General features: G+C 44.4%; 1 protein-coding gene across 2 annotated transcripts in view; it reads left to right on the forward strand.

Moving 5' to 3' along the window:
- stk3 (serine/threonine kinase 3 (STE20 homolog, yeast)) overlaps positions 1 to 27,825 on the forward strand; it is a 448,082-nt gene that overhangs the window by 81,688 nt on the left and 338,569 nt on the right. For both annotated transcript variants that reach the window (XM_060823879.1, XM_060823880.1), the window contains exons 2-3: positions 2,115 to 2,195; positions 19,370 to 19,498. In XM_060823879.1, coding sequence (XP_060679862.1) covers positions 2,115 to 2,195; positions 19,370 to 19,498 — 210 coding nt within the window. The remainder of the gene's footprint in view (positions 1 to 2,114; positions 2,196 to 19,369; positions 19,499 to 27,825) is intronic.

The raw sequence follows: 27,825 nt of genomic DNA on the forward strand, positions 1-27,825 counted from the left end.
GTCTGACTAATTGACCTCAGTCCTGAATAATCTGTGTTTTGATACCCGACCCCGTAACCCCTCAAGATTTTGCATGATGTTTGATCAAAAACTATTGTTGGAATTCTTACGAAGGATGTGCCTAATGGTAAATTATCTGGTTTCACTGAAAGCTAAAACTGACAATAACTAGTTAAACAGCATCCAAGGAGCAGAGGAATCGACGTTTTGAGCATTGTTTTAACTAGTTACTAGGAGAAAGTGAGGACTGCAGATGCTGGAGATCAGAGCTGAAAATGTGTTGCTGGAAAAGCACAGCAGGTCAGGCAGTATTCAAGGAGCAGGAGAATCGACGTTTTGGGCATGAGCCTTTCGTCAGGAATGAGGAAAGTGTGCCAAGCAGGCTAAGATAAAGCGTAGGGAGGAGGGACTTGCATTTCCAATGCCCCTCCCTCAAGTCCCTCCTCCCTACCTTTTATCTTAGCCTGCTTGGCACACTTTCCTCATTCCTGAAGAAGGGCTCATGCCCAAAACGTCGATTCTCCTGCTCCTTGAATACTGCCTGACCTGCTGTGCTTTTCCAGCAACACATTTTCAGCTCTGATCTCCAGCATCTGCAGTCCTCACTTTCTCCTAGTAACTAGTTAAAACAATGATCAACAGGAAAATAATTGATTAAGGGAAGGAGCTTCAAGAATTGTCGTTTGCCAATTATGTCCTTGTTATGTCACATGCCTGCCAGATAAACAAAACTTGTGTGAAGTTATTTGCTAGTTCAAAAATACAAAGAACTACAAAAGAAATGGGGTTTGCAAATATTGCATATGATGAGCTGAATGATCTGTGATTCTGGGTAGTCATGGCAGTGATGCAAGAAATGTACAAATATGTTGCAGATTATGCTTTCACCTTCTGTGTGAGGGGGGAGGGATGTTGGTGAGGAATTCTGTGTAGTTGAAGGCGAAAAACCTTACCTCAGAGTACAATGGGTTCTTGATCAGATGGGTCAATGGGCCAAGGAGTGGCAGATAGAGTTTAATTTAGATAACTGTGAGGTGCTGCGTTTTGGAAAGGCAAATTAGGGCAGGACTTACACTTAATAGTAAAGTCCAGGGGAGTGTTGCTAAACAAACAGACCTTGAACTGCAGGTTCATAGTTCCTTAAAGTGGTCGCAGATAGGATAGTAAAGAAGGCATTTGGAGTGCTTCCCTCTACTGGTCAGAGCATTAGATATAAGAGTTGGAAAATCATATTGTGGCTGTATAGGACATTGGTTAGGCCACTTTTGGAATATTGTGTGCAAGTCTGGTCTCCCTCCTACAGGAAGGATGTTGTGAAAATTAAAGGGGCTCAGAAAAGATTTACAAAGATAGATTTAGAAAGAACTATAGGGAGAAGCTGAATAAGCTGGGGCTGTTTACCCTGGAGTGCGGAGGCTGAGGGATGACCTTACAGAGATTTATAAAATCATGAGGGGCATAGATAAGGTAAATAGATGAGGTCTTTTCCCCTGGGGTGGGGGAGTCCAGAACTAGAGGGCATAGGTTTAAGGTGAGGGGGAAAAGATTTAAAAGAGACTTAAGGGGCAATGTTTGCACACAGCTGGTGATGTGTGTATGGAATGGGCTACCAGAGGAAGTGGTGGAGGCTGGTACAATTCCAACATTTAAAAGGCAACTGGGTGGGTGTATGAATAGGAAGGGTTTAGAGGGATATGGGCCAAGTGCTGGCAAATAGGACTAGATTAGGTTAGGATATCTGGTCAGGAAGGGACTGCTTCCATCCTGTACATCTTGTATGACTCTACTGGTAAGTAACTTGTTTTGGGATATATCTAGGAAAATTGCTTCCACTTGCTGGGGAGACCAGAACCAGGGTCACAAATGTAAGTTAGTCATGAATAAATCCAATAGGGAATAATAATTAAATACTATGTTTAAAAATTATTTTTGGTTGTGGTATTAAGAACCTGACTTTTGAGGAAGGAGAAAGTTTCACACCATTTTCAGAACAGTTCAGTGATTTAAGTAGGGTTAATTGTGTATGTTAATGGATTGAATCAGACTCAATGCAATGAATACCTTTTCTGATTCATGTTTTCTTATGTTTTTCAATTTCTTTTTCATTAATTTAGCAAGTTGAAAAAGCTGAGTGAAGACAGCCTTACTAAGCAGCCTGAAGAGGTTTTTGATGTATTGGAAAAACTTGGTGAAGGGTAAGTGGTGCAATTGTTGAACTGACTTCTTTAATCAGCAGGATCCTTCTCTTGCTACAATACTAAGCTGGAATCATTGCACAGCTTTGAAATGGTTCCATTTGTAAATTTTAAACATTGTGTTAGTTAATGGAACTTTACGTCAGTATTTCCTGTGAGCTCATTTGTACACACTATAATGCATAGAACAGGTTAGTGGTATTGGGCTGGAGCAGAGGAATAGGAGCATAGGAATATCAAGCATGCTCTGTTATTTAAGATGATCGTGGTTGATGAATACTTAAATGTCTTGAACCCACACTATCCCCATAAACCATTTGTAGTCAGAAATATGTTTATTTCTACTTGAAACATACTCAAAAATCTGAGTTTCCACAGCTCACTGGGGTAGAGAATTTCAGATTCACACCTTAATGGTTCTAAATTATCCAAACAAGGGAAACCTTTTACTGCATCTACTTTCTATTTCTCTTTAAGTATTATGTACATTTCAATGAGGTCACATCTCGTTCTTTGAAGCTGTAAAGAATACAAGCCTCACTTGCCCAATCTCTCCTTATATTACAATCCCACCATCCCAGGCAAAAGCCTGCTGTTACAGTTCAACTCTGACAATATCCGACCAAAATAGCAAACAGGTATGGTCTAACCAAATTTCTGTACAATTGAAGCAAGGCTTCATTACTGTTATAGCTGAAAATGTGTTGCTGGCTAAAGCACAGCGGGTTAGGCAGCATCCAAGGAACAGGAAATTCGACGTTTCGGGCATAAGCTCTTCATCAGGAATGAGGAGAGTGTGCCAGGCAGGCTAAGATAAAAGGTAGGGAGGAGGGACTTGAGGGAGGGGCGATGGAGATGTGATAGGTGGAAGGAGGTCGAGGTGAGGGTGATAGGCCGGAGTGGGGTGGGGGCGGAGAGGTCAGGAAGAAGATTGCAGGTTAGGAGGGCGGTGCTGAGTTGAGGGAACCGACTGAGACAAGGTGGGGGGAGGGGAAATGAGGAAACTGGAGAAATCTGAGTTCATTCCTTGTGGTTGGAGGGTTCCCAGGCGGAAGATGAGGCGCTCCTCCTCCAGCCATCGTGTTGTTATGTTCTGCCGGTGGAGGAGTCCAAGGACCTGCATGTCCTCGGTGGAGTGGGAGGGAGAGTTAAAGTGTTGAGCCATGGGGTGGTTGGGTTGGTTGGTCCGGGCGTCCCAGAGGTGTTCTCTGAAGCGTTCCGCAAGTAAGCGGCCCGTCTCCCCAATATAGAGGAGGCCACATCGGGTGCAGCGGATGCAATTGATGATGTGTATGGAGGTACAGGTGAACTTGTGGCGGATATGGAAGGATCCCTCGGGGCCTTGGAGAGAAGTGAGGGAGGAGGTGTGGGCGCAAGTTTTACATTTCCTGCGGTTGCAGGGGAAGGTGCCGGGAGTGGAGGTTGGGTTGGTGGGGGGTGTGGACCTGACGAGGGAGTCACGAAGGGAGTGGTCTTTGCGGAACGCTGATAGGGGAGGGGAGGGAAATATATCCCTGGTGGTGGGGTCCATTTGGAGGTGACGGAAATGATGGCGGATGATACGTTGTATACGGAGGTTGGTGGGGTGGTAGGTGAGAACCGGTGGGGTTCTGTCTTGGTGGCGGTTGGAGGAGCGGGGCTCAAAGGCGGAGGAGCGGGAAGTGGAGGAGATGCGGTGGAGGGCATCGTCGATCACGTCTGGGGGTAATCTGCGGTCCTTGAAGAAGGAGGCCATCTGGGCTGTGCGGTGTTGGAACTGGTCCTCCTGGGAGCAGATGCGGCGGAGACGAACGAATTGGGAATATGAGATGGAGTTTTTACAGGGGGCAGGGTAGGAAGAGGTGTAGTCCAGGTAGCTGTGGGAGTCAGTCGGTTTATAGTAGATGTCTGTGTTGAGTCGGTCGCCCGAGATAGAAATGGAAAGGTCTAGGAAGGGGAGGGAGGAGTCTGAGACAGTCCAGGTGAATTTGAGGTCGGGATGGAAGGTGTTAGTAAAGTTGATGAACTGTTCAACCTCCTCGTGGGAGCATGAGGCAGCGCCGATACAGTCATCGATGTAGTGGAGGAAAAGGTGGGGGGTGGTGCCAGTGTAGTTGCGGAAGATGGACTGTTCCACATATCCTACGAAGAGACAGGCATAGCTGGGGCCCATGCGGGTGCCCATGGCAACTCCTTTCGTTTGGAGGGAGTGGGAGGATTGAAAAGAGAAGTTATTCAGGGTGAGGACCAGTTCAGTCAGTCGAAGGAGGGTGTCAGTGGAAGGGTACTGGTTATACTCAAATCCTCTTGCGATAAAGGCTAACATTTCATTATCCTTTCTTGATGTACCTACATGTTTGCTCTCAGTGACTTGTTGACAAGGACATCCACGTCTCTTTATCTACCTTTAGTTTCAAACCTCTTATCACTTAAGAAATACTCTACACACCTGTTTCTTCTACCAAAGTGGATAACCTCACATTTTTCCATATATTTCATCTGGATTGTTTTTTCCTATTTACTAACCTTGTAGAAATCCTCCTGAAGCTGCTTTATGTCTTCCTCATAATATTACAATTAGTCTCCACAGTCAAATCATTTACGTGTACATTGTGAACAGCTGTGGCCAAGTACTGATCCTTTTGGTACCCTATTCATCACAGCCTGCCAACAAAAGAATGACCCATTTATTTCTATTCTCTGTTTTCTTTCTGCTAGCCAATCTTAAACCATGCCAGCATATAATCTCCTATCCCATGCTTTTTAATTTTGCAATCCAACCTCTTGTGGGGGATCTTATCTGAAAATTCAAATCTACTAAGTCTCTCATCTCCCCTTTATCAATTTTGTTGGTAAATCCTCAAAAAATCCCAAGATCATCAAATGCGCTTTATCATTTGCAATTCCATGCTGACTGTGTCCAATCAGATCATTATTATACAGTATCTATTTATCATATCCTTTATAATAGATTTTAGCATTTTACTCTTACTGATGTAAGATTGCCAGATCTGTAGTTCCCTGATTTCTTTCTCACTCCTTGCTTAAATATTGGGGTGACATTTGATAGCTTCCAATTTGCAGGGTCATTTCAGAATCTACAGTATTTTGAAACATGATCATCAGTACACTAACCATCTTTGTCATTACCTTCTTTAACACTCTAGGATATAGAATATCAGGTCCCAGGAACTTTCAGCCCCATTAATGATTCCAGTACAACCTTCTTTATAATATTGATTTTCTCAATTCCTCATTGTCCCTTGTCCTTTCAATCTCTAATTCTGGGAGATTTATTGTAATTTCCTCAGTGAAAACATTCACAAGATTATCAATTAGCTTTGCTCCCATTTCTCTACTCCCCATTATAAATTGTCCTGACTCTCTGTACCAGACTTATGTACCAATAGAAGATTTTATAGTATTTGGAAGATTGTGTGCATATTTTATTCTCCCTTTTCTTATTAACTTTTCTTCTCCAGTGGAGGTGTGATATAGGATGTGTCGTGCTGAACTTACGTTTTCTACTTTTCTGACTCCATGCCATTTATTTTTGTGGTCATTGGTGGGTTGGGAAGACCTTGGATGCAAACTCACTCATACCTCTTCTGAGGTTAGGTTTCTATTGTGAGGACAATAGGAAAATCACATTTTCTCCCGCACACTACTTTTGTGCACTGGTGTCGGATTTTGTAAGCCAAAGAGGAATTAGAGAGTTTGTGACCACAACAGGAAACCTGTTTGAGAAGTGGGGGATATTTTGAAAGATTAACTATAAATTGTTTTAAGACTGTCAAATGTCAGCATTAGATGCCAAATTGTAACATGGATCTGTTTTTAATGCAGTGATTCATCATAAGGCACAGGTAGTTTGTCTCTTGCCCTGACAATTACCATATAATTCTGATGGATTGCAGTACTTTTCCAATTATCAAAAATGCTACGATACATTAAAATTGTACAGAAAAGAAGTCCTGTCTGCCTTTGTCTATTGGAACATAGGAACTAGAAATGAGAGTTGGCAATTCAATCCTTCGAGCCTTCTCTGCCATTTAACATGATTATGGCTGATTTTATCCTGGTCTCAACTCCACTTTCTTGCCTGGTCCCCATAGCCCTTTATCCCGCTTTTTAACAAAAACATATCTATTTATTTCTTGATTCTGTTGATTGATTCTGCCACCTCTGCACTCTGGGACGTTGTGTTCCATAGATTCACAACCTTTGAGAAAAGTGGTTTCTCCTTATCTCAGTTTCGAACCTACCTCTTCTCACTCTAAATCTATGACTACTTCTAGACTGTCCCACAAGGGGAACATGTGTTCAATGTCTACGTAATCAATTCCCTTCAGCATTTTCTATACCTCCATCAGATCTCCCCTCATTCTTTGGAACTCCAGCGAGTACAAGCCTGAGCTATTCAATTGCTCTTTATATGACAACTTTTTCATCCCTTAGTTCAATCTAGTGAACCTGCTCAACTATCACCAGTGCCACTACTTCCTGAAGTAAGGAGACCAAACCTGCCTATAGTGCTCCAGGTGTGGTCTCACCAATGTCTTATATAATTGTAGCAACACTTCTTTACATCTATGAAGTTAAAAATCATACAATATCACGTTATAGTCCAACAGATTTATTTTAAAGTACAAGCTTTCAGAGCACTGCATTAGCTACCTGACGAAGGAGCAGTGCTCCGAATGCTTATACTTTCAAATAAACCTTTTGGACTATAACCTGGTGTTGTGATTTTTAACTTTGTCCACCCCAGTTCAGCACTGGCACCTCTATATTATTAATCCTATAATCCAGTACTTTTGTGATAAATGCCAGGATTCCATTTACCTTTCTTATTATATGCTGCAAGTGCACACCGAATTTCTATTATTCATGCGCAAGGATGCCAGGATCCCTCTGTACTGATGCACTTTTAAACTGCTTCCCATTTAAATAATAATTTGCAGTCTTCTTTTTCTGGCCAAAATGGACAACCTTGCATTAAGCTCCATCTGTCAGACTCTGGCCCATTCTCCGAACCTATCAATATCTGTCTGTAAATTCTTTATCTCCTCGTCACAGCCTGCTTTCCCAACTATCTCCCAAAGTTTGCAATTTTTGCTATGTTACACTCTGCCTCTTTTATAGATCATTTATATAGATTTAAAATAGTTGGGGTCTGGGAACTGAACTAGTTACAGTTATAGTTCGCCATTCAGACAAAGACCTGTTTATTCTGACCCTTTGCTTTCTGCCAGTCTGCAAATCCAAGCCAATACTCGACCTTTAACCCCCTGGGATCTGACCTTTTGGGTGAGTCTTTTATGCGACAACTTGTCAGATTCCTTTTGGAAAGCTGGCTGTACCACATCCACTGGATTCCCATTATTCACCTTGCTGGTTATTCCTTGAAGAACTCCAGCAAATTGGTCAAATATACGTGCACTTCATGAAACAGTGCTGACACTGGTGAATTGACCTTTGATTGTCCAATTGTTCACTTATCTCCTCCTTTATCACTGACTCCAGCAACTTCCCCACTGCAGAGGTCAAAATAACTAGTCTAAAGTTGGCATCTTTTTGCCTATCTCCCTTTTTTCAATAACGATGTCACATCAGCATGTTTCCAATCCATTGCTACCTATTCACAATCCAGGGAATTTTAGAGTATCATTACTAATACATCCACTGTCTCTGCTACCACTCTTTTAATACCCAATGGTGCGGACCATGAGGCCCTGGGAACTTATCTACTTTTAAACCCACCAATTTATTTAATAACATCTCCCAGTTAAAGTTATTTCACCAAGTTCCCCTTTAGCAATTTTTGGGAATAAATTACAATTTTCCACTGTGAAAACATGTGATTTACGTGCCTGACAGCTTTGACCATTCAAAAACAACTGTTTCTGAAAATTAGAAAATAAAAATTTGCGCTTCTCCTTACCATTGATTAAAAGGCACTCTGTTTTGAAATGAAAATGGAATGCCTTCATATTAGAACATAGAATAGTAGAGCATTGAATTAGGCCCTTGTCTGCACCTACCATGTTGCCATTCTGAACTAATCCCATTTGTGTGCACATGGTCCATATCCCTCTATTCCCTGTCAGTTCTTGTATTTGTCTAAATGCCTTTTAAATGTTCCTATAGTATCTGCTTCTATGGCCTCCCTGGCAGCATGTTCCAGGTACCTACCCCTCTCTGTGTTTAAAAAAACGTTCCTTATGCATCTCCTTTAAGCTTTCCGCCTTTCACTTCAACCTATGCCCCCTATTTGACATTTCCACCCTGGGAGAAAGACTCCGACTGTTTACCCTATCTATGCCTCTCATAATTTTATATACTTCTACAAGATTGCCCAAATTTTGTCCAACCTCTCTTTATAGTTAATAACAGCCATTCCAGGCCACGTCATTGTAATCCTCTTTTGCACCCTCTGCAAAGTTTTCACATTCTTCCTATAGCATGGTGACCAGAACTGCACACAAAATGTGGCAGAATTGAAGTTTTATATAGCTGCAATATGACTTGTCAACTTTTATGCTGAGTGCCCTGACTGATGCAGACAACGGTGTCATGCACCTTCTTTACTACGGCATCCGAGGAGCAATAGAATCGACATTTCGGGCATAAGCCCTTCTTCAGGAATGAGGCTGGTGTGCCAAGCGGGCTGAGATAAAAGGTGGGGGTTGGGGAATTTGGGGGAGGGGTGCTGGGAATACGATAGGCGGAAGGAGGTGAGGGTGATACGCCGGAGAGGGGTTGGGGGCGGAGAGGTTGGGAAGAAGATTGCAGGTCAAGAGGGCAGTGCTAAATCCAGGGGTTGGGACTGAGATAATGTGGGGGGAGGGGCTCCTGCTCCTCGGATGCTGCCTGGCCTGCTGCGCTTTTCCAGCACCACACTTTTCAACTCTGGTCTCCAGCATCTGCAGTCCTCACTTTCTCCTACCTTCTTTGCTACCTTAACAACTTGTTTTGCCACATTCAGGGAGCTATGGACTTGCACACCAAGACTCTTCTGAATGTCAGTGCTCTTAAGGATTGTGCCATTTACTGTGTACCTTACTTTTGCATTTGACCTCCCAAAATGCATCATCTCACACTAGTCTAGATTCCTCAACCCAGCATTCCAATTGATCTATATCATGCTGTAACCTCTGGTAACCTTCCTCATGAGCCACACTCCACCAATTTTTATTTCGTCTGCAAATTTACTAATCAAAGCACCTATATTTTCATTCAAATCATTTATATAAGTTACAAACAGTAGAGCTCCCAGCATTGATACTTGTGGGCACCACTGGTCACAGACCCCCCAGTCAGAAAAACATCCTTCCACAACTACCCTTTCTCTTCTATGACCAAGCAAGTTTTGTATCCCACTTACCAACTCACCATGGATCCCATGTGAGGGAACTTATCAAATGCTCTAGTGAAGTCCATATAGATAGCCTCATCAATCATCTTCTTCACTTCCTTAAAAACAATTCAATCAAGTTTCTGAGACAAAACTTCCCCTTCAAAGAGGCATGCTGACTATCTCTAAAAAGTCCATTCTTTTCCAAATGCGGTTAAGTCCTGTTCCTAAGAACCTCTGATAGTAATTTCTCTATTACTAATGGAAAGCTCATCGGCCCATAATTTCCTGGATTGTTCCTGTTGCCCCTTTTAAACAAAGGAGCAACACTGATTCTTTGCTAGTCTTTTGTGATTATTCGCCTGTGTATTGATTGCTTTTAGAAATCCTCCTGGAATCAACTGACAAATTCTGCCATATCCAGGCTCTGGCACAAAAGGAGTCACAGTCAATATTGGAAAAGCTGAAATCATCCACTACACAACTCTGTTGTCATTCCACAATCTGCTGAAATATCTGTTTCTCAATCTTCAACTGGTGTTGGAGACCTGTAGTTTGACCCCATCATGATGATATTCCTTTCTTATTGTTGAGTTCTTCCTGTATGGCCGAGCTGGATGAGCCTCCAAGATGTCCTTCTCTCTTAGTGCAACTGTGACATTTTCCTTAATCAGTCATGCACCTCCCTCCCCTTTATATCCTTCTCTATCACACCTGAAACATTTTGATGCTGGAATGTTGAGCTGCTAGTCTGGCCCTCCTCTCGACCAAGTTTTTGTCATGGTTACAACGTTGTAATTCCCAGCACTAATCCATTCTGTAACCTTATTGCCCTATTTGTTATACTTTTTGCATAAATATACTTCAGATTACACATATTCAACTATATTATCTTCCTTTTTCTGGCCTCACTAGTACAAGGCTCAGGAAGTAATCCCGTGATACAACCCGGAGATCCAGTTTTTCAACTTCCTACCTGTCATGTGCATTAACCTTGCCCTGCCCATCCTTCCTATTAGACTGATTTTAAGTTTAGATTAGATTAGATTACTTATAGTGTGGAAACAGGCCCTTCGGCCCAACAGGTCCACACCAACCCTCCGAAGAGCAACCCACCCAGACCCATTCCCCTACATTTATCCCTTAACCTAACACTACGGGCAGTTTAGCATGGTCAATTCACCTAACCTGCACATTTTTGGACAGTAGGAGGAAACCGGAGCACCAGGAGGAAGCCCACGTAGACATGGGGAGAATGTGCAAACTCCACACAAAAATTGAACCCGGGTCTCTGGTGCTGTGAGGCAGCAGTGCTAACCACTGAGCCACTGTGCCGCCCTTTACTTCTCCTCAAACACTCCACATGTTGACCTATTGCTTTGGTTCCCACCCGACTGCTACACTTGTTTAAACTCTCCTGAGTGGCACTTGGAAATCTCCTGCAAGGTCGCTCTCAAATTTAGGTGCAACCTGTCCTTCATGTGCAGGTTCTTCCAGCTCTGGAAGAGATCCCAGTGATCCAGATTTGTGAAGCCATCGCTCTTACACCAGCTGTTTAGCCACACATTCAACTATATTATTTTCCTTTTTCTGGCTTCACTAGTACAAGGCACAGGAACTAATCCCGTGATTACAATCCGGAGGTCCAGTTTTTCAACTTCCTACCTAACTCCCTAAATTCCCTTTGAAGGATCTCACCTCTCTTCCTGCATATATCATTACTATCAATTTGAATCAAAACTTCTGGCTGCTCACTCTCTTCTTTTAGGATTTCTGATGCTTGCTAAGAGACATCTTTGACCTTGGCACCAAGGAGGCAACACATTCTGGAGTCTCGATTGTGGCTACAGAAACACCTATCTGTGCCTCTGAGTATATAGTCCTCTATTACTAATGCTCGCCTACACTTTGACTCTCCCTCCTGCACAATAGAGCCAATCATGCTGTCACTGATTTTGGCTTCTGCTGTTGCTTTCTTCTGACAGGTAATTCCTCTTCCCAACAGTATTAAAAATAGTATAGTTCTTTGAGGGAGGAATAGCTATCGGGAATTCTTACACTGCCTGCCTGCCCCTCCTGGGGACCATTATCTGACTGAACTTTTATTGTAACCACACCCCTGAAACTGATACTTACAAAACATTCTGCCCCCTGTATGCTCCTCAGTGAGTCCAACTGATCCATGTGGTCTGAGAAAAGCTGCAGATGGATATATCTTCTGCAGTCATGGATGTCAGGAACATTTGACTTCTCCCTAATCTCCCACATTTCACAGGAGGAGCATACTAGTCCACAAACTGCTATTATTACCCCACTGGATTAAATGAGAAGGACAGACCTTAGTTGCCTTATCATAATGCTGTTCATCCTCTTCAGCGAAGCCCAGTGCTCTCTGAAACCCACAGTTTGACCTCAACAGCAGCAATTTGAACTCACAGCCCATTTCCAAAAAGCTGCTTCCAGAAAACATTAGTTTGGGTGCTTGGCTGCTATGTTTGATAGCAGAAGCAGGTGTGCTGATCTCATCTCAGCCTCACCTCCATTTTCCTGCCTGCTCTCCTTAACCCTTCAATTCATTACTAATTAAAAATTGTTGAGTCTACTCCTTAAATTTACTCAATGGCCCAGCATCCACCACACTCTGAGGTAATGAATTCCACAGGTTCATGAAGAGGATACATGGAGGAATGGAGGTGGCATGACTAATTTGAGAAGCATTAAGAGTGACTTTTAGCAGACCTTTTAAACCATGTTGGGTGTTTGGCTGTTGTGTTGGAGAATAGATGCAGACTTGCTAACTATCCTGCCTCCATACTCTTGCCTTTTCACTCCACCATTAATCTTAAAATGCACTGCAAATGACCCCTTTGGGAAAAGACAGAAATCTTGGTAGAATTACACATGTCTGAGTAAGCATTTCAGAATACGCAAAACTGTGCAGATCCATTATCTTGCAATCTAATTTCTATTTCTGGGTAATCCAAGATGGAGGACAGAAAAAAATTCTGGTTGTAACAGGCTGCTCCTTTTTTGAGGTATTTTAGGTTTTGGAGGTGATTTCCTTGAATTCCAGGAGAAGTAACTACTATTGTATATGCTGTTGGATTGTTTTGGAACTTTGGAGAAAAAACATCAAAACAATGGCACTTTTAACAAGGAGAAGGACAGACAATAGGCAGCACATGGTCAGTGCAGGAGAGAGAGAGATGGAGAGAAAGAAACCCACGCTGCTAACTGACACAGCAGTGAACCTGCGCAGTTACTGCCTTTGCTGTTTGAATTCATTTATCGCTAGATATCGGAATACATCTAGGAAAACTTAAGAAACAGCAAAATTCATAACTGATCTTGGAGGAACGTGCTTGGGAAAGGTCACAGCACAGAAATAGATAAGTGAGTAGTTTTAAGTATAGCCTTGCTGTAAATCTACGATAGTGAGTAGAGTGGGTTCTTCCTTGATTATATGACCCAGGGAGATGGTGAGGAAAGAGATCAATCTGAGATTGGTGCAGTTGAGAAAAAAAAACCAAGTCAAACAGTCAGAGCTGGCAGAGACAAAACAGAGAACAATGTAGGACTGATAAATTAAGCTGCATTTATTTCAAGACAAGAGGCCGAACAGGGAAGGCAGATGAACTCAGGGCATGGTTTGGAACATGGAACTGGGATATCATAGCAATTACAGAAATGTGGCTGAGGGACGGACAGGACTGGCAGCTTAATGTTACAGGATACAAATGCTATGGAAGGATAGAAAGAGGGGCAAGAGAGGAGGGAGAGTGGCGTTTTTAATAAGGGATAACATTACTGATGTAATTAAGGAGGATATTCTTGGGAATGCATCCAGTGAAGTTATTTGGGTGGAACTAAGAAATAAGAAAGGGATGATCACTTTATTCAGGTTGTACTATAGACTCGCAAATAGAGAGAAATTGAGAAACACATTTATAAGGAGATTTCAGTTATCTGTGAGAATAATAGGATTTTAACTTTCCAAATATAGGCTGGGATTGCCATAGTGTTAAGGGTTTAGATGGAGAAGAATTTGTTAAGTGTATATAAGAAAATTTTCTGATTTAGTATGTGGATGTACCTACTAGAGAAGTTGCAAAGCCTGACTTATTCTTGGGAAATAAGGCAGGGCGGGTGACTGAAGTGTCAGTGAGGGAGCACTTTGAGGCCAATGACCATAATTCTATTAGTTATAAAATAGTGATGGAAAAGGATAGACCAGATCTAAAAGTTGAAGTTCTAAATTGGAGAAAGGCTAATTTTGACAGTATTAGGCAAGAACTTCCAAAAGCTGCTGGGGGCAGATGTTCACAGGTAAAGGGACTGCTGGACAATGGAAAGCCTTCAGAAATGAGATAACGAGAGTCCAGAGATAGTATATTCCTGTTAGGGTGAACGAAAAGGCTGGTAGGTGTAGGAAATGGTGGATGACTGGAGAAATTGAGGATTTGATTAAGAAAAAGAAGGAAGCATATGTCAGGTGTAGACAGGATAGATTGAGTGAATCTTAAGAATATAAAGTTAGTAGGAATACACTTAAGAGGGAAATTAGGTGGGCAAAAAGGGAACATGAGATAGCTTTGGCAAATAGAATTAAGGAGAATCCAAACGGTTTTTACAAATACAAAGACAAGAGGGTAACTAGGGAGAGATCAGGGCCCTTCCAAGATCAGCAAGGCAGACTTTGTGTGGAGCCGCAGGAGTTGAGGAGATATTAAATGAGTATTTTGCGTCAGTATTTACCGTGGAGAAAGAAATGGAAGATGTAGAAAGTAGGGAAATAGATGGTGACATCTTAAAAAATGTGCATATTACAAAGGATGTTTTGTCCCCAGTCTAGGTGACATCCTTAGTGCTTGGGAGGCTGTGAAGCGCTTCTGTGATGTTTCCTCCGGCATTTATAGTGATTTGTACTTGCTGCTTCCTGCCAAAAACGGATACCCCCGCAATTTCATCAACAGATGCCTAAGGGACAGACAACAGAATGAGGACATGCCACAACCCAAAGGACTAGTCACACTATCATACATCAAAAATATTTCTGAACTGACAGCCAGACTACTGCGACCACTAGGACTCATAACAGCACACAAACCAACAGCCACTCTCAGACAACAACTCACTGAGACGAAGGACCCGATACCCAGCATGAGCAAAACCAATGTAGTGTACAAAATCCCATGCAAGGACTCCACAAAACACTACATGGGACAAACAGGAAGACAGCTAATGGTCCGCATCCATGAACACCAACTAGCCACGAAATGACATGACCAGCTATCCTTAGTAACCATACACTCAGATGACAAGCAACATGAGTTCGACTGGGACAACACTACTATTATAGGACAAGCCAAACAGAGAACAGCCAGGGAATTCCTAGAGGCATGGCACTCATCCACAGATTCAATCAATAAGCACATTGACCTGGACACAATATACTGGCCACTGCAGCGGACAGCTGGAACTGACAACTGGAAGCGGCAGATTCAAATCACTATAAATGCCGGAGGAAAGATCACAGAAGCGCTTCACAGGAGGCTCCCAAGCACTGAGGATGTCACCTAGACAGGGGACGAAACATCTGCAACACAAATTCCCAGCTCGGTGAACAGAATCACAACAAATAACAAAGAGGATTGATGATGACAGAGCGGTGGACGTTATGTACATGGACTTCAGTAAGGTGTTCGACAAGGTTCACCATGGGAGACTGGTTAGCAAGATTAGATCTCACGGAATACAGGGAGAACTGGCTTGAAGGTAGAAGACACGGTGATGGTGGAGAGTTGCTTTTCTGAGTGGAGGCCTGCGACCAGTGGAGTGCCACAAGGATCGGTGCTAAGTCCTCTACTTTTTGTCATTTATACAAATGATTTGGATGTGAACATAGGAGGTATAGTTAATGAGTTTGTAGATTGGAAGTGTAGTGGACAACGAAGAGGGTTATCTCAAATTACAACGGGATCTTGATCAGATGGGCCAATGGGCTGAGGAGTGGCAGGTGGAATTTAATTTAGATAAATACGAGGTGCTGCATTTTGTGAAAGCAAATCTTAGCGGGACTTATACTATACACTTAAAGGTAAGGTCCTAGGGAGTGTTGCTGAACAAAGAGACCTTGGAGTGCAGGTTCACAGCTCCTTGAAAGTAGAGTTGAAGGTAGGTAGAATAGTGAAGAAGGTGTTTGGTATGCTTTACTTTATTGGTCAGAGTATTGAGTACAGGATTTGGGAGGTCATGTTGTGGCTGTATAGGACATTGGTTAGGCTACTGTTGGAATATTGCATGCAATTCTGGTCTCCTTCCTATCAGAAAGATGTTGCGAAACTTGAAAAGATTCAGAAAAGATTTGTAAGGATGCTGCCAGGGTTGGAGGAATTGAGCAGAGGTTGAATAGGCTAGGGCTGTTTTCCCTGGAGCGTCAAAGGCTGAGGGGTGACCTTGTAGAGGTTTATAAAATCATGAAGGGCATGGATAGGGTAAATAGACAAAGTCTTTTCCCTGGGGTAGGGCATCCAGAATTAGAGGACATAGGTTTAGGATGAGAGGAGAAAGGTATAAAAGAGACTTAAGGGGCAACTGTTTCTCACAGAGGGTGGTGCGTGTATGGAATGAGCTGCTAGAGGAAGTGGTGGATACTGGTACAATTGCAACATTTAAAAGGAATTTGGATGGGTCTATGAATAGGAATGGTTCAGAGGGATATGGGTCGGGTGTTGGCAGGTGGGATTAGATTTGGTTGGGATATCTGGTTCGGCATGGATGCGTTGGACCGAAGGGTCTGTTTCCATGCTGTACATCCCTATGACTCTGTGACTCTTAAAAATAACAATTTTGGTCGTTTCTTAAAGCTGAGTGTATTATATCCCTTTTAGTTTACTGTCAAGAAATAAATGTGTTTGCAACTTCTCGACAAACAGAATTCAAAAGTATGACGATAATATTAAATTCATGTGGAAGATAGACTCCAATATGCTAACAGTACAAGCTTTGTTCTCCCCCAACATGAAGTATATACGGTAGCGCCTCGACATATGAACGACACCGTTCATGAACAAATTGGTTTACGAACAGGATTGTATATAAAATTTTGCTTCAACGTCCGTACGAAATTCAAGGTACGAATGCAAAAAGCCTGTGTGCGACCACATGGTTTCATTGTTTTGCTTTGCTACGCGCTTGTTGAACGCAAAAGCTCTCGGGCCCAGTGTGATCTCATTCAGTTCGTCTTTGGCACGTGCGCTGTGAACAGTGTTCGTTGCTATGTCCAAGCATTCTTATGCTATCCGAACAATTGGAGAAATTGATTCAGTTCGCGAACTTTTCGGTTCGCGAACTCTATCCTCGAACGGATTAAGTTTGTAAGTCGAGCCGCTACTGTAGAAGTATTGGAGAAAGTACAGAAAAGATCTAAAAGGATGTTACCAGAATTAGGAGGATACATCTATCAGGAATGATTCAGCAGTAATTTTCTTTTTCTATTCTAAAGAGAAGATCTGAAGGGGACCTTTAAAATTACAAAACGCTTGCCTTAGCTGGATTAGACAAAATTATCTCCATGGTAAAAACAATTATTGCAGATGCTGGAAACCAGATTTTGGATTAGTGGTGCTGGAAGAGCACAGCAGTTCAGGCAGCATCTGAGGAGCAGCAAAATCGACGTTTCGGGCAAACGCCCTTCATCAGGAATAAAGGGAGAGAGCCTGAAGCGTGGCGAGATAAGCTAGAGGAGGGTGGAGGTGGGGAGAAAGTAGCATGGAGTACAATAGGTGAGTTGGGGAGGGGATGAAGGTGATAGGTCAGGGAGGAGGGTGGAGTGGATAGGTGGAAAAGAAGATAGGCAGGTAGGACAAGTCATGGGGACAGTGCTGAGTTGGAAGTTCTCGTCCACATCCAACACCTCCACCCTCAGACTCCACCCCTCCAACGTAACAAGGACAGAACGCCCCTGGTGCTCACCTTCCACCCTACCAACCTTCGCATAAACCAAATCATCCGCCGACATTTCCGCCATCTCCAAAAAGACCTCACCACCAGGAATATATTTCCCTCCCCACCCCTTTCCGCCTTCCACAATGACCGTTCCCTCCTTGACTACCTGGTCAGGTCCACGCCCTCCTACAATCCACCCTCCCATCCTGGCACCTTCCCCTGCCACTACAGGAACTGCAAAACCTGTGCCCACACCTTCTCCCTCACCTCCATCCAAGGCCCTAAAGGAGCCTTCCACATCCATCAAAGTTTTACCTGCACATCCACTAATATCATTTATTGTATCCGTTGTTCCCGATGCAGTCTCCTCTACATTGGGGAGACTGGACGCCTCCTAGCAGAGCGCTTTAGGGAACATCTCCGGGACACCCGCACCAATCAACCACGTCGCCCTGTGGCCCAACATTTCAACTCCCCCTTCCACTCTGCCGAGGACATGGAGGTCCTGGGCCTCCTTCACCGTCGCTCCCTCACCACCAGACGCCTGGAGGAAGAATGCCTCATCTTCCGCCTCGGAACACTTCAACCCCAGGGCATCAATGTGGACTTCAACAGTTTCCTCATTTCCCCTTCCCCCACCTCACTCTAGTTCCAAACTTCCAGCTCAGCACTGTCCCCATGACTTGTCCTACCTGTCTATCTTTTTTTCCACCTATCCACTCCACTCTCCTCCCTGATCTATCAACTTCATCCCCTCCCCCACTCACCATGCTACTTTCTCCCCTTCTCTAGCTTATCTCTCCATGCTTCAGGCTCTCTGCCTTTATTCCTGATGAAGGGCTTTTGCCTGAAACGTCGATTTCGCTGCTCCTCGGATGCTGCCTGAACTGCTGTGCTCTTCCAGCACCACTAATCCAAAAAAATTATCTCCATGTCTACAACAATGTAAATATATGATAGCCACCATTAATACAAATAAACAAATTACGAGGAATGTCTTTGCAAAAGAGTGAATATGTAAACAAAATATGATTCATATATATTGATATTTAGTATTTCAGACTTTAATATCCTTAGCAATATTTTATATAGATATATGGTCAGCTTCAATATGTTTGCACCAATCTATATCTATCCCTTCACCACCTCTCTTGAACCGTCTATGAACTATCAGATTGACGTTGAATTTCCAGGCTTGGACTAGCAATGGTTTTCTTTGGCTAAACCATTAAAGATAATAGATTTAGTCTTCATTGTGGTATAATTACAAGTAAATGCTTGTTGAGCCAAATGTTGAAGAATTAGGATTGGTCAGAGGAGAAAGTTGTGATGAAGGCTTTAAAAGAGGTAGGGGAGTAGAAGAGATTGAGGGACTTGAGGAAGGAAAACTGTACTCTTGCTACTGATTATTTTCTTTGTATCCATCTTGATGTCACTTTGCTCCTTTAAGACATTTCACTTGTTTTAGCTTATGTGACTTAATATGATCTTCTATGGTTGAGTTTCATACAATATAATAGGCTCCAGTAAACTACCTTGGGATATTTTATTACTTAAAGGTGGTGTACAGATTTAAGTTGCTGTGCATTGTTAATATAGCAGGTCAGCTGAAATGACGCCATTTTATAATATTTTACATAAACATCATGTAATATATTCTTAATAAATGTGATTTCAAGTAAATTAGGTATGGTGTTTTGTCTTGATTTTCTATAATTTTGATGAACAAGAAATTGTTCATGATACAAAAGGGCCAGAGAAAATAGGCTGAAATGGAATTTCCTTCATGTGTTAAAATTAGGAGATGCACTTAGTACAGCATTAAAAAAAAATTCCTTTAAAGTAGTAATTTGTTTGGTATTTATTTAAATACATCTTTTCTTTTTTTCAGATCTTATGGCAGTGTTTTTAAAGCAATCCATAAAGAATCTGGCCAAGTTGTTGCAATAAAGCAAGTGCCAGTGGAGTCCGACCTGCAGGAAATTATTAAGGAAATTTCAATAATGCAACAATGTGATAGGTATGAGCAGTGGAATGTGGTAATTTTAGTTAACGGCATAGTGCATTTTGCAGATGTTTACCTTCAAATGTTATAATTTAGTGAGCATTTAAAACCTGAATGTTTCGATAAGCGCTAACTGCTGACATACTATTTTCAGATAAAATTCACTGAATAAAAGTAGAACAACTGAAATATGGGTTCAGAACATCTGGCTTCAATCTCTTGCTGTCCTTTCTCAAGCACTTCTCTTTAAAAGATGCCTTTGAGGCTAGTATTCTGAACACTCTTTGTATTTGAGGACTTCTTTAGGAATCCAATTAAAAGCTGTTGATTAGTAACTGGTAATAAACATCTGACTCTTCGGCTATCAAAAAAGGTGTTAATCCTGTTGCTACTGGTCTGAGACTAGTAAGTGCAGAATCTGTTATAGACAGGTTGTGCTTTGTTCACTCGACCTGACACTTAATTGAATTCAGGATCGGTGGTGCTAGAAGAGCACAGCAGTTCAGCAGCATCCAAAGTGCAGCGAAATCAATGTTTCGGGCAAAAGCCCTTCATCAGGAATAAAGGCAGTGAGCCTGAAGCGTGGAAAGATAAGCCAGAGGAGGGTGGGGGTGAGGAGAAAGTAGCATAGAGTACAATGGGTGAGTGAGGGAAGGGATGAAGGTGATAGGTCAGGGAGGAGAGGGTGGAGTGGATAGATGGAAAAGGAGCTACGCAGGTCAGACAAGTCCGGACAAGTCATGGGGACAGTGCTGAGCTGGAAGTTTGGAACTAGGGTGAGGTGGGGGAAGGGGAAAGGAGGAAACTGTTGAAGTCCACATTGATGCCCTGGCGTTGAAGTGTTCCGAGGCAGAAGATGAGGCATTCTTCCTCCAGGCATCTGATGGTGAGGGAGCGGCGGTGAAGGAGGCCCAGGACCTCCATGTCCTCGGCAGAGTGGGAGGGGGAGTTGAAATGTTGGGCCACGGGGTGGTGTGGTTGATTGGTGCGGGTGTCCCGGAGATGTTTCCTAAAGCGCTCTACTAGGAGGCACCTAGTCTCCCCAATATAGAGGAGACCGCATCGGGAACAACGGATACAATAAATGATATTAGTGGATGTGCAGGTAAAACTTTGATGGATGTGGAAGGCTCCTTTAGGGCCTTGGATAGAGGTGAGGGAGGGGGTGTGGGTATAGGTTTTACAGTTCCTGTAGTGGCAGGGGAAAGTGCCAGGATGGGAGGGTGGGTTGTAGGGGGGGGCGTGGACCTGACCAGGTAGTCACGGAGGGAACGGTCTTTGCAGAAGGCGGATAGGGATGAGGAGGGAAATATATCCCTGGTGGTGGGATCTTTTTGGAGGTGGCGGAAATATCGGCGGATGATTTGGTTTATACGAGGCTTTGTAGGGTGGAAGGTGAGCACCAGGAGCGTTCTGTCCTTGTTACGGTTGGAGGGGTGGGGTCTGAGGGCGGAGGTGCGGTATGTGGATGAAATGCGTTGGAGGGCATCTTTAATCACGTGGGAAGGGAAATTGCAGTCTCTAAAGAAGGAGGCCATCTGGTGTGTTCTATGGTGGAACTGGACCTCCTTGGAGCAGGTACGGCGGAGGCGGAGGAATTGGGAATACGGGATGGCATTTTTGCAAGAGGTAGGGTGGGAAGAGGTGTAATCCAGGTCGGAGTTGGTGGGTTTGTAAAAAATGTCAGTGTCAAGTCGGTCGTCATTAATGGAGATGGAGAGGTCCAGGAAGGGGAGGGAAGTGTCAGAGATGGTCCAGATAAATTTAAGGTCAGTGTGGAATGTGTTGGTGAAGTTGATGAATTGCTCAACCTCCTCGCGGGAGCACGAGGTGGCGCCAATGCAGTCATCAATGTAGCGGAGGAAGAGGTGGGGAGTGGTTCCAGTGTAATTACGGAAGATCAACTGTTCTACGTAGCCAACAATGAGACAGGCATAGCTGGGGCCCATACGTGTGTCCATGGCTACCCCTTTGGTCTGGAGGAAGTGGGAGGATTCAAAGGAGAAATTGTTAAGGGTGAGGACCAGTTCGGCCAAACGAATGAGAGTGTCGGTGGAAGGGTACTGTTGGGGACGTCGGGAGAGGAAGAAACAGAGGGCTTGGAGGACCTGTCCCCAACAGTACTCTTCCACCCACAACCAGGGCCTCCAAGCCCTCCTTTTTTTCCTCTCCAGGTGTCCCCAACAGTACCCTTCCACCGTCAACCTGGGCCTCCAAGCCCTCCGTTTTTTCCTCTCCAGACGTCCCCAACAGTACCCTTCCACCGACACTCTCATTCGTTTGGCCGAACTGGTCCTCATCCTTAACAATTTCTCCTTTGAATCCTCCCACTTCCTCCAGACCAAAGGGGTAGCCATGGGCACATGTATGGGCCCCAGCTATGCCTGTCTTATTGTTGGCTACGTAGAACAGTTGATCTTCCGTAATTACACCGGCACCATTCCCTGCCTCTTCCTCCGCTACATCGATGATTGCATTGGTGCCACCTCGTGCTCCCGCGAGGAGGTTGAGCAATTCATCAACTTCACCAACACATTCCACCCTGACCTTAAATTTACCTGGACCATCTCTGACACCTCCCTCCCCTTCCTGGACCTCTCCATCTCCATTAATGACGACCGACTTGACACTGACATTTTTAACAAACCCATCGACTCCCACAGCTACCTGGGTTACACCTCTTCCCATCCTACCTTTTGCAAAAATACCATCCCGTATTCCCAATTCCTCCGCCTCTGCCATATCTGCTCCCAGGAGGTCCAGTTCCACCATAGAACACACCAGATGGCCTCCTTCTTTAGAGACTGCAACTTCCCTTCCCACATGGTTAAAGATGCCCTCCAACGCATCTCGTCCACATCCCGCACCTCCGCCCTCAGACCCCACCCCTCCAACCGTAACAAGGACAGAACGCTCCTGGTGCTCACCTTCCACCCTACAAACCTTCGTATAAACCAAATCACCCGCCGACATTTCCGCCACCTCCAAAAAGACCCCACCACCAGGGATATATTTCCCTCCCCACCCCTTTCTGCCTTCTGCAAAGACCGTTCCCTCCGTGACTACCGGGTCAGGTCCACGCCCCCCCTACAATTCACCCTCCTATCCTGGCACTTTCCCCTGCCACTGCAGGAACTGTAAAACCTGTGCCCACACCTCCTCCCTCACCTCTATCCAAGGCCCTAAAGGAGCCCTCCACATTCATCAAAGTTTTACCTGCACATCCACTAATATCATTTATTGTATCTGTTGTTCCCGATGCGGTCTCCTCTACATTGGGGAGACTGGGCGCCTCCTAGTAGAGCGCTTTAGGGAACATCTCCGGGACACCTGCACCAATCAACCACACCACCCCGTGGCCCAACATTTCAACTCCCCCTCCCACTCTGCCGAGGACATGGAGATCCTGGGCCTCCTTCACTGCCGCTTCCTCACCACCAGACGCCTTGAGGAAGAATGCATCATCTTCCGCCTCAGAACACTTCAACGCCAGGGCATCAATGTGGACTTCAACAGTTTCCTCCTTTCCCCTTCCCCCACCTCACCCTAGTTCCAAACTTCCAGCTCAGCACTGTCCCCATGACTTGTCTGGACTTGTCTGACCTTTTCCATCTATCCACTCCATCCTCTCCTCCCTGACCTATCACCTTCATCCCTTCTCTCACTCACCCATTGTACTCTATGCTACTTTCTCCCCATCCCACCCTCCTCTAGCTTATCTCTCCACACTTCAGGCTCACTGCCTTTATTCCTGATGAAGGGCTTTTGCCCGAAACGTCGATTTCGCTGCACTTTGGATGCTGCCTGAACTGCTGTGCTCTTCCAGCACCACTGATCCAGAATCTGGTTTCCAGCATTGGCAGTCATTGTTTTTACCTTACTTAATTGAATTCATAAGACTCTTCACATGCCTGCTTATAAGCTCAAAGCCCCATGCATTATTATATCATAAATGGCTTGGGAATCTCAAAGCATTGAAGGAAATTTTGATGTACGATTTTGATATGCTGAAATGGCTTGATTTGATGTTAGAATTGTTTTTGTGTGCTTTCATATTTAGATATTTGCTAGAGGAATGGGTGGAGGGGGCATGGTTTGCCAGAGGTTGAGAGTATATTAGGAGTTGTTAGGAAGTCGTTTTACATAAAATATTGCTGAAGGTACTTACATTTTGAAGAAGTCTAGAAAATGGATTTATTTTAAGTTTTGGAAAATGACTGGAATGGTTTCTTTAAAAGAGGTAATTGAAAGATCACTGTAAACATTGGAGATTTGTTTTTAACAAAGCTTTCTATCAATAACATGACTGGTAATAGCTATTTCGTTGTGAATCCATACTGGAGCTGAACAATGACTTTCAAAGGCGCTTATTTTATCTGGTTCAGTTGGAGGGAAACCTAATAAGAGCAAGCTGACTTGAAGGAAAGCTTGCTAAGAACAAACTGCCTAGTTGATTACTGTCTTTTTCTGAAAAGAAAACTTCTCTTGTTGAGCTCAGGATGAAGCCAGTTTGTATTTTCGAAGAATAATGGATGAAACATCTTGAATGTATTTCCTGAGCAAGCTGTATCTGCAAGTTTCAGAGACAATTGAGCATAATTAGTAACTTGCCCATATGAGCCAGAAGATTCTATGCTTTATCAAGAATAACTCATTGGCCAAAGAGGTATTTTTTCAGAGGCTTGCACAGCAATTGCCCTCTTTTCCTGATGTGAGTGCATGTACATTGGGGATATTTCGAGAAATAAGCATTTATACTTTTTCTTATGTGTATGTTAACTGATTATTGCATCTTTGTTGAATGAGATAAAAATGTGTTGCTGGAAAAGCTCAGCGGGTCAGGCAGCATCAAAGGAACAGGAGAATTGACATTTCGGGCATAAGCCCTTCTTCAGGAATGAGGAGGGTGTGCCAAGCAGGCTAAGATAAAAGGTAGGGAGGAGGGACTTGGGGGAGGGGCGCTGGGAATATGATAGGTGGAAGGAGGTTAAGGTGATAGGCCGGAGAGGGGGTGGGGGCGGAGAGGTCGGGAAGAAGATCAAGAGGTCAAGAAGACGGTGCTGAGTCTGAGGGTTGGGACTGAGAAAAGGTGGGGGGAGGGGAAATGAGAAAGCTGGAGAAATCTGCATTCATCCCTTGTGGTTCGAGGGTTCCTAGGCAGAAGATGAGGCGCTCTTCCTCCAGGCGTCGTGTTGCCATGGTCGGCGATGGAGGAGGCCAAGGATCTGCATGTCCTTGGCGGAGTGGGAGGGGGCGTTAAAGTGTTCAGCCACGGGGGTTGGGTTGGTTAGTGTGGGTGTCCCAGAAATGTTCTCTGAAACGTTCCGCAAGTAGGTGGCCTGTCTCCCCAATGTATAGGAGGCCACATCGGGTGCAGCGGATGCGGTAAATGATGTGTGTGGAGGTGCAGGTGAATGTGTGACGGATATGGAAGGATCCCTTGGGGCCTTGGAAGGAAGTGAGAGGGGAGGTATGGGCGCAAGTTGTGCATTTCTTGCAGTTGCAGGGGAAGGTGCCGGGAGTGAAGGTTGGGTTGGTGGGGGGTGTGGATCTGATGAGGGAGTCATGGAGGGAGTGGTCTTTCCGGAACACTGATAAGGGTGGGGAGGGAAATATATCCTTGGTGGTGGGGTCTGTTTGGAGGTGGCGGAAATGACGACGGATGATACGCTGTATATGGTGGTTGGGGGGGTGGTAGGTGAGGACCAGTGGGGCTCTGTCCTGGTGGCGATTGGAGGGGGCAGGGTTCAAGGCCTTTACCTTCGCTGCATCTGCTCCCAGGAGGACCAATTCCAATACTGAACAACCCAGATGGCCTCCTTCTTCAAAGACCGCAATTTTGTGGGCGCAAGTGTGTGTGGGTCACAGAGTATGTGAGGATGGGGTGTGTGTGTGTGTGTGTGTGTGTGTGTGTGTGTGTGTGTGTGTGTGTGTGTGTGTGTGTGTGTGTGTGTGTGTGTGTGAGAGAGAGAGAGAAAGAGAGAGAGAGAGAGAGAGAGAGAGAGAGAGAATACTCTAGTGGGGTTCCTGTAGTTTGGCATGAACCCCAGGTCTCGGATGAGGCCATCCTCATGGGTATCGAACTTGGCTATCAGCCTTTACTTGGCCACTCGGTGTTGTTGTGTATCCCGAAGTCCACTTTGGAGGACGGTTGGCAGAATATCCCTGACCCGTCAAACTGTTCCCCGACTGGGAGGGAACATCCTTGCCTGGCGATTGGTGCACAGTGTCCATTCATCCGTTGTCATAATGTCTGCTTGGTCTTGCCAATGTACCATGTGTCTGGGCGCCCTTGCCTGCAGCATATGAGATAGACAATGTTGGCCAAGTCACATGTACCTGCCACGTACATGGTGGGTTGTGTCCCCACATGTAATGGTGGTATCCAAGTTGACACTCTGACATGTCTTGCAGTGGCTGCCATGACAGGGCTGTATGGTGTTGTGGTTGCTGTTGTCCTGAATTCTGGGTGGTTTGCTGTGAACAATGGTCTGTCTAAGGTTTGGAGATTGTTTAAAGGCGAGAAGTGGAGTCGTAGGGAAGGTCTTGGCGAGGTGCTCATCCTCATCAATATACTCCATTACACCCATGCATACACTCTACCAAGCTCACACTCGCACGTGCACACACTTGCACTCGGACTCTCAGTCTTTCCTTCCCCCTCCCCCTCACATGTACGCACACATATAAGTCTATGGGGGTGAATTTGCATTAGCAGAATTGTATTTGCAGCTACATTCTATTTTACTTAGAAAACATGCGAACAGCAGGCAGTAAATGCAGGCAGTCGACCCATGTGACATTTTATAAATCCTACTTTGGAAATAGAACCAGTCTGACTCAAGATTGGAATACTGACAGTCTCTAACCTCACACCTTTAATGCATTGTCACGTCTTTATATAAAACCATATGTTAACTCTGGAAGGTGACTTGAAAGAAGTTCAGGGATTTACATATTAATGAATAGAAACCTGCAACCCATTCTAAAAGATGAAAGACAACAGCAATCTAGGTTTATTTAATGTTGTGGTTCTGCTCGCCGAGCTGGAAGTTTTTGCTGCAAACGTTTCGTTCCCTGGCTAGGGAACATCATCAGTGCGGTGGGAGCCTCGTGTGAAGCGCTGCTTTGATGTTTCTTCCGGTATTTATATTGGTTTGTTCTTGCCGCTTCCGGGTGTCAGTTTCAGCTGCAGTGATTTGTATCTGGGGTCCAGGTCGATGTGTCTGTTGATGGATGTTCTTGCCGTTTCCGGGTGTCAGTTTCAGCTGTAGTGGTTTGTATATGGTGTCCAGGTCAATGTGTCTATTGATGGAGTTTGGGGATGAATGCCATGCTTCTAGGAATTCTCTGGCTGTTCTCTGTCTGGCTTGTCCTATGATATGAAAGTAACCACCCCAACACACACAAACGAAGCTGCATCAGGACACTATTCAAAAGGGCCACAACACACTGCAGTACACCAGAACTGCGAAAAGAGGAAGAGGAACATCTATACAAGGTATTCGCCAAAAACGGATACCCACGCAACTTTATCACCAGATGCCTAAGAGATAGACCACGGAACGAGGACATGCCACAACCAAAAGGACTAGCCACTCTACCATACGTCAGGAGTGTCTCAGAACTGACAGCCAGACTACTGCGACCCTTAGGACTCATAACAGCACACAAGCCAACATCCACGCTCAGACAACAACTCACTAGAACAAAGGACCCAATACCCAGCATGAGCCAAACTAACGTAGTTTACAAAATACCATGCAAGGACTGCACAAAACACTATATAGGACAAACAGGAAGACAGCTAACAATCCGCATCCACGAACATCAGCTAGCCACAAAACGACACGACCAGCTATCTCTAGTAGCCATACACTCAGACAACCAGCAACATGAATTTGACTGGGAAAACACCACTATCATAGGACAAGCCAGACAGAGAACAGCCAGAGAATTCCTAGAAGCATGGCATTCATCCCCAAACTCCATCAATAGACACATTGACCTGGACACCATATACAAACTACTACAGCTGAAACTGACACCCGGAAACGGCAAGAACATCCATCAACAGACACATCGACCTGGACCCCAGATACAAATCACTGCAGCTGAAACTGACACCCGGAAGCGGCAAGAACAAACCAATATAAATACCGGAAGAAACATCAAAGCAGCGCTTCACACGAGGCTCCCACCGCACTGATGATGTTCCCTAGCCAGGGAACGAAACGTTTGCAGCAAAAACTTCCAGCTCGGCGAGCAGAACCACAACAACGGATACCCGAGCTACAAATCTTCAATCAGATTTTAGGTTTATTTAATATATCGTATCAATT

This window comes from Hemiscyllium ocellatum, chromosome 4 (assembly GCF_020745735.1).
Source record: "Hemiscyllium ocellatum isolate sHemOce1 chromosome 4, sHemOce1.pat.X.cur, whole genome shotgun sequence".
NCBI lineage: Eukaryota > Metazoa > Chordata > Chondrichthyes > Orectolobiformes > Hemiscylliidae > Hemiscyllium > Hemiscyllium ocellatum.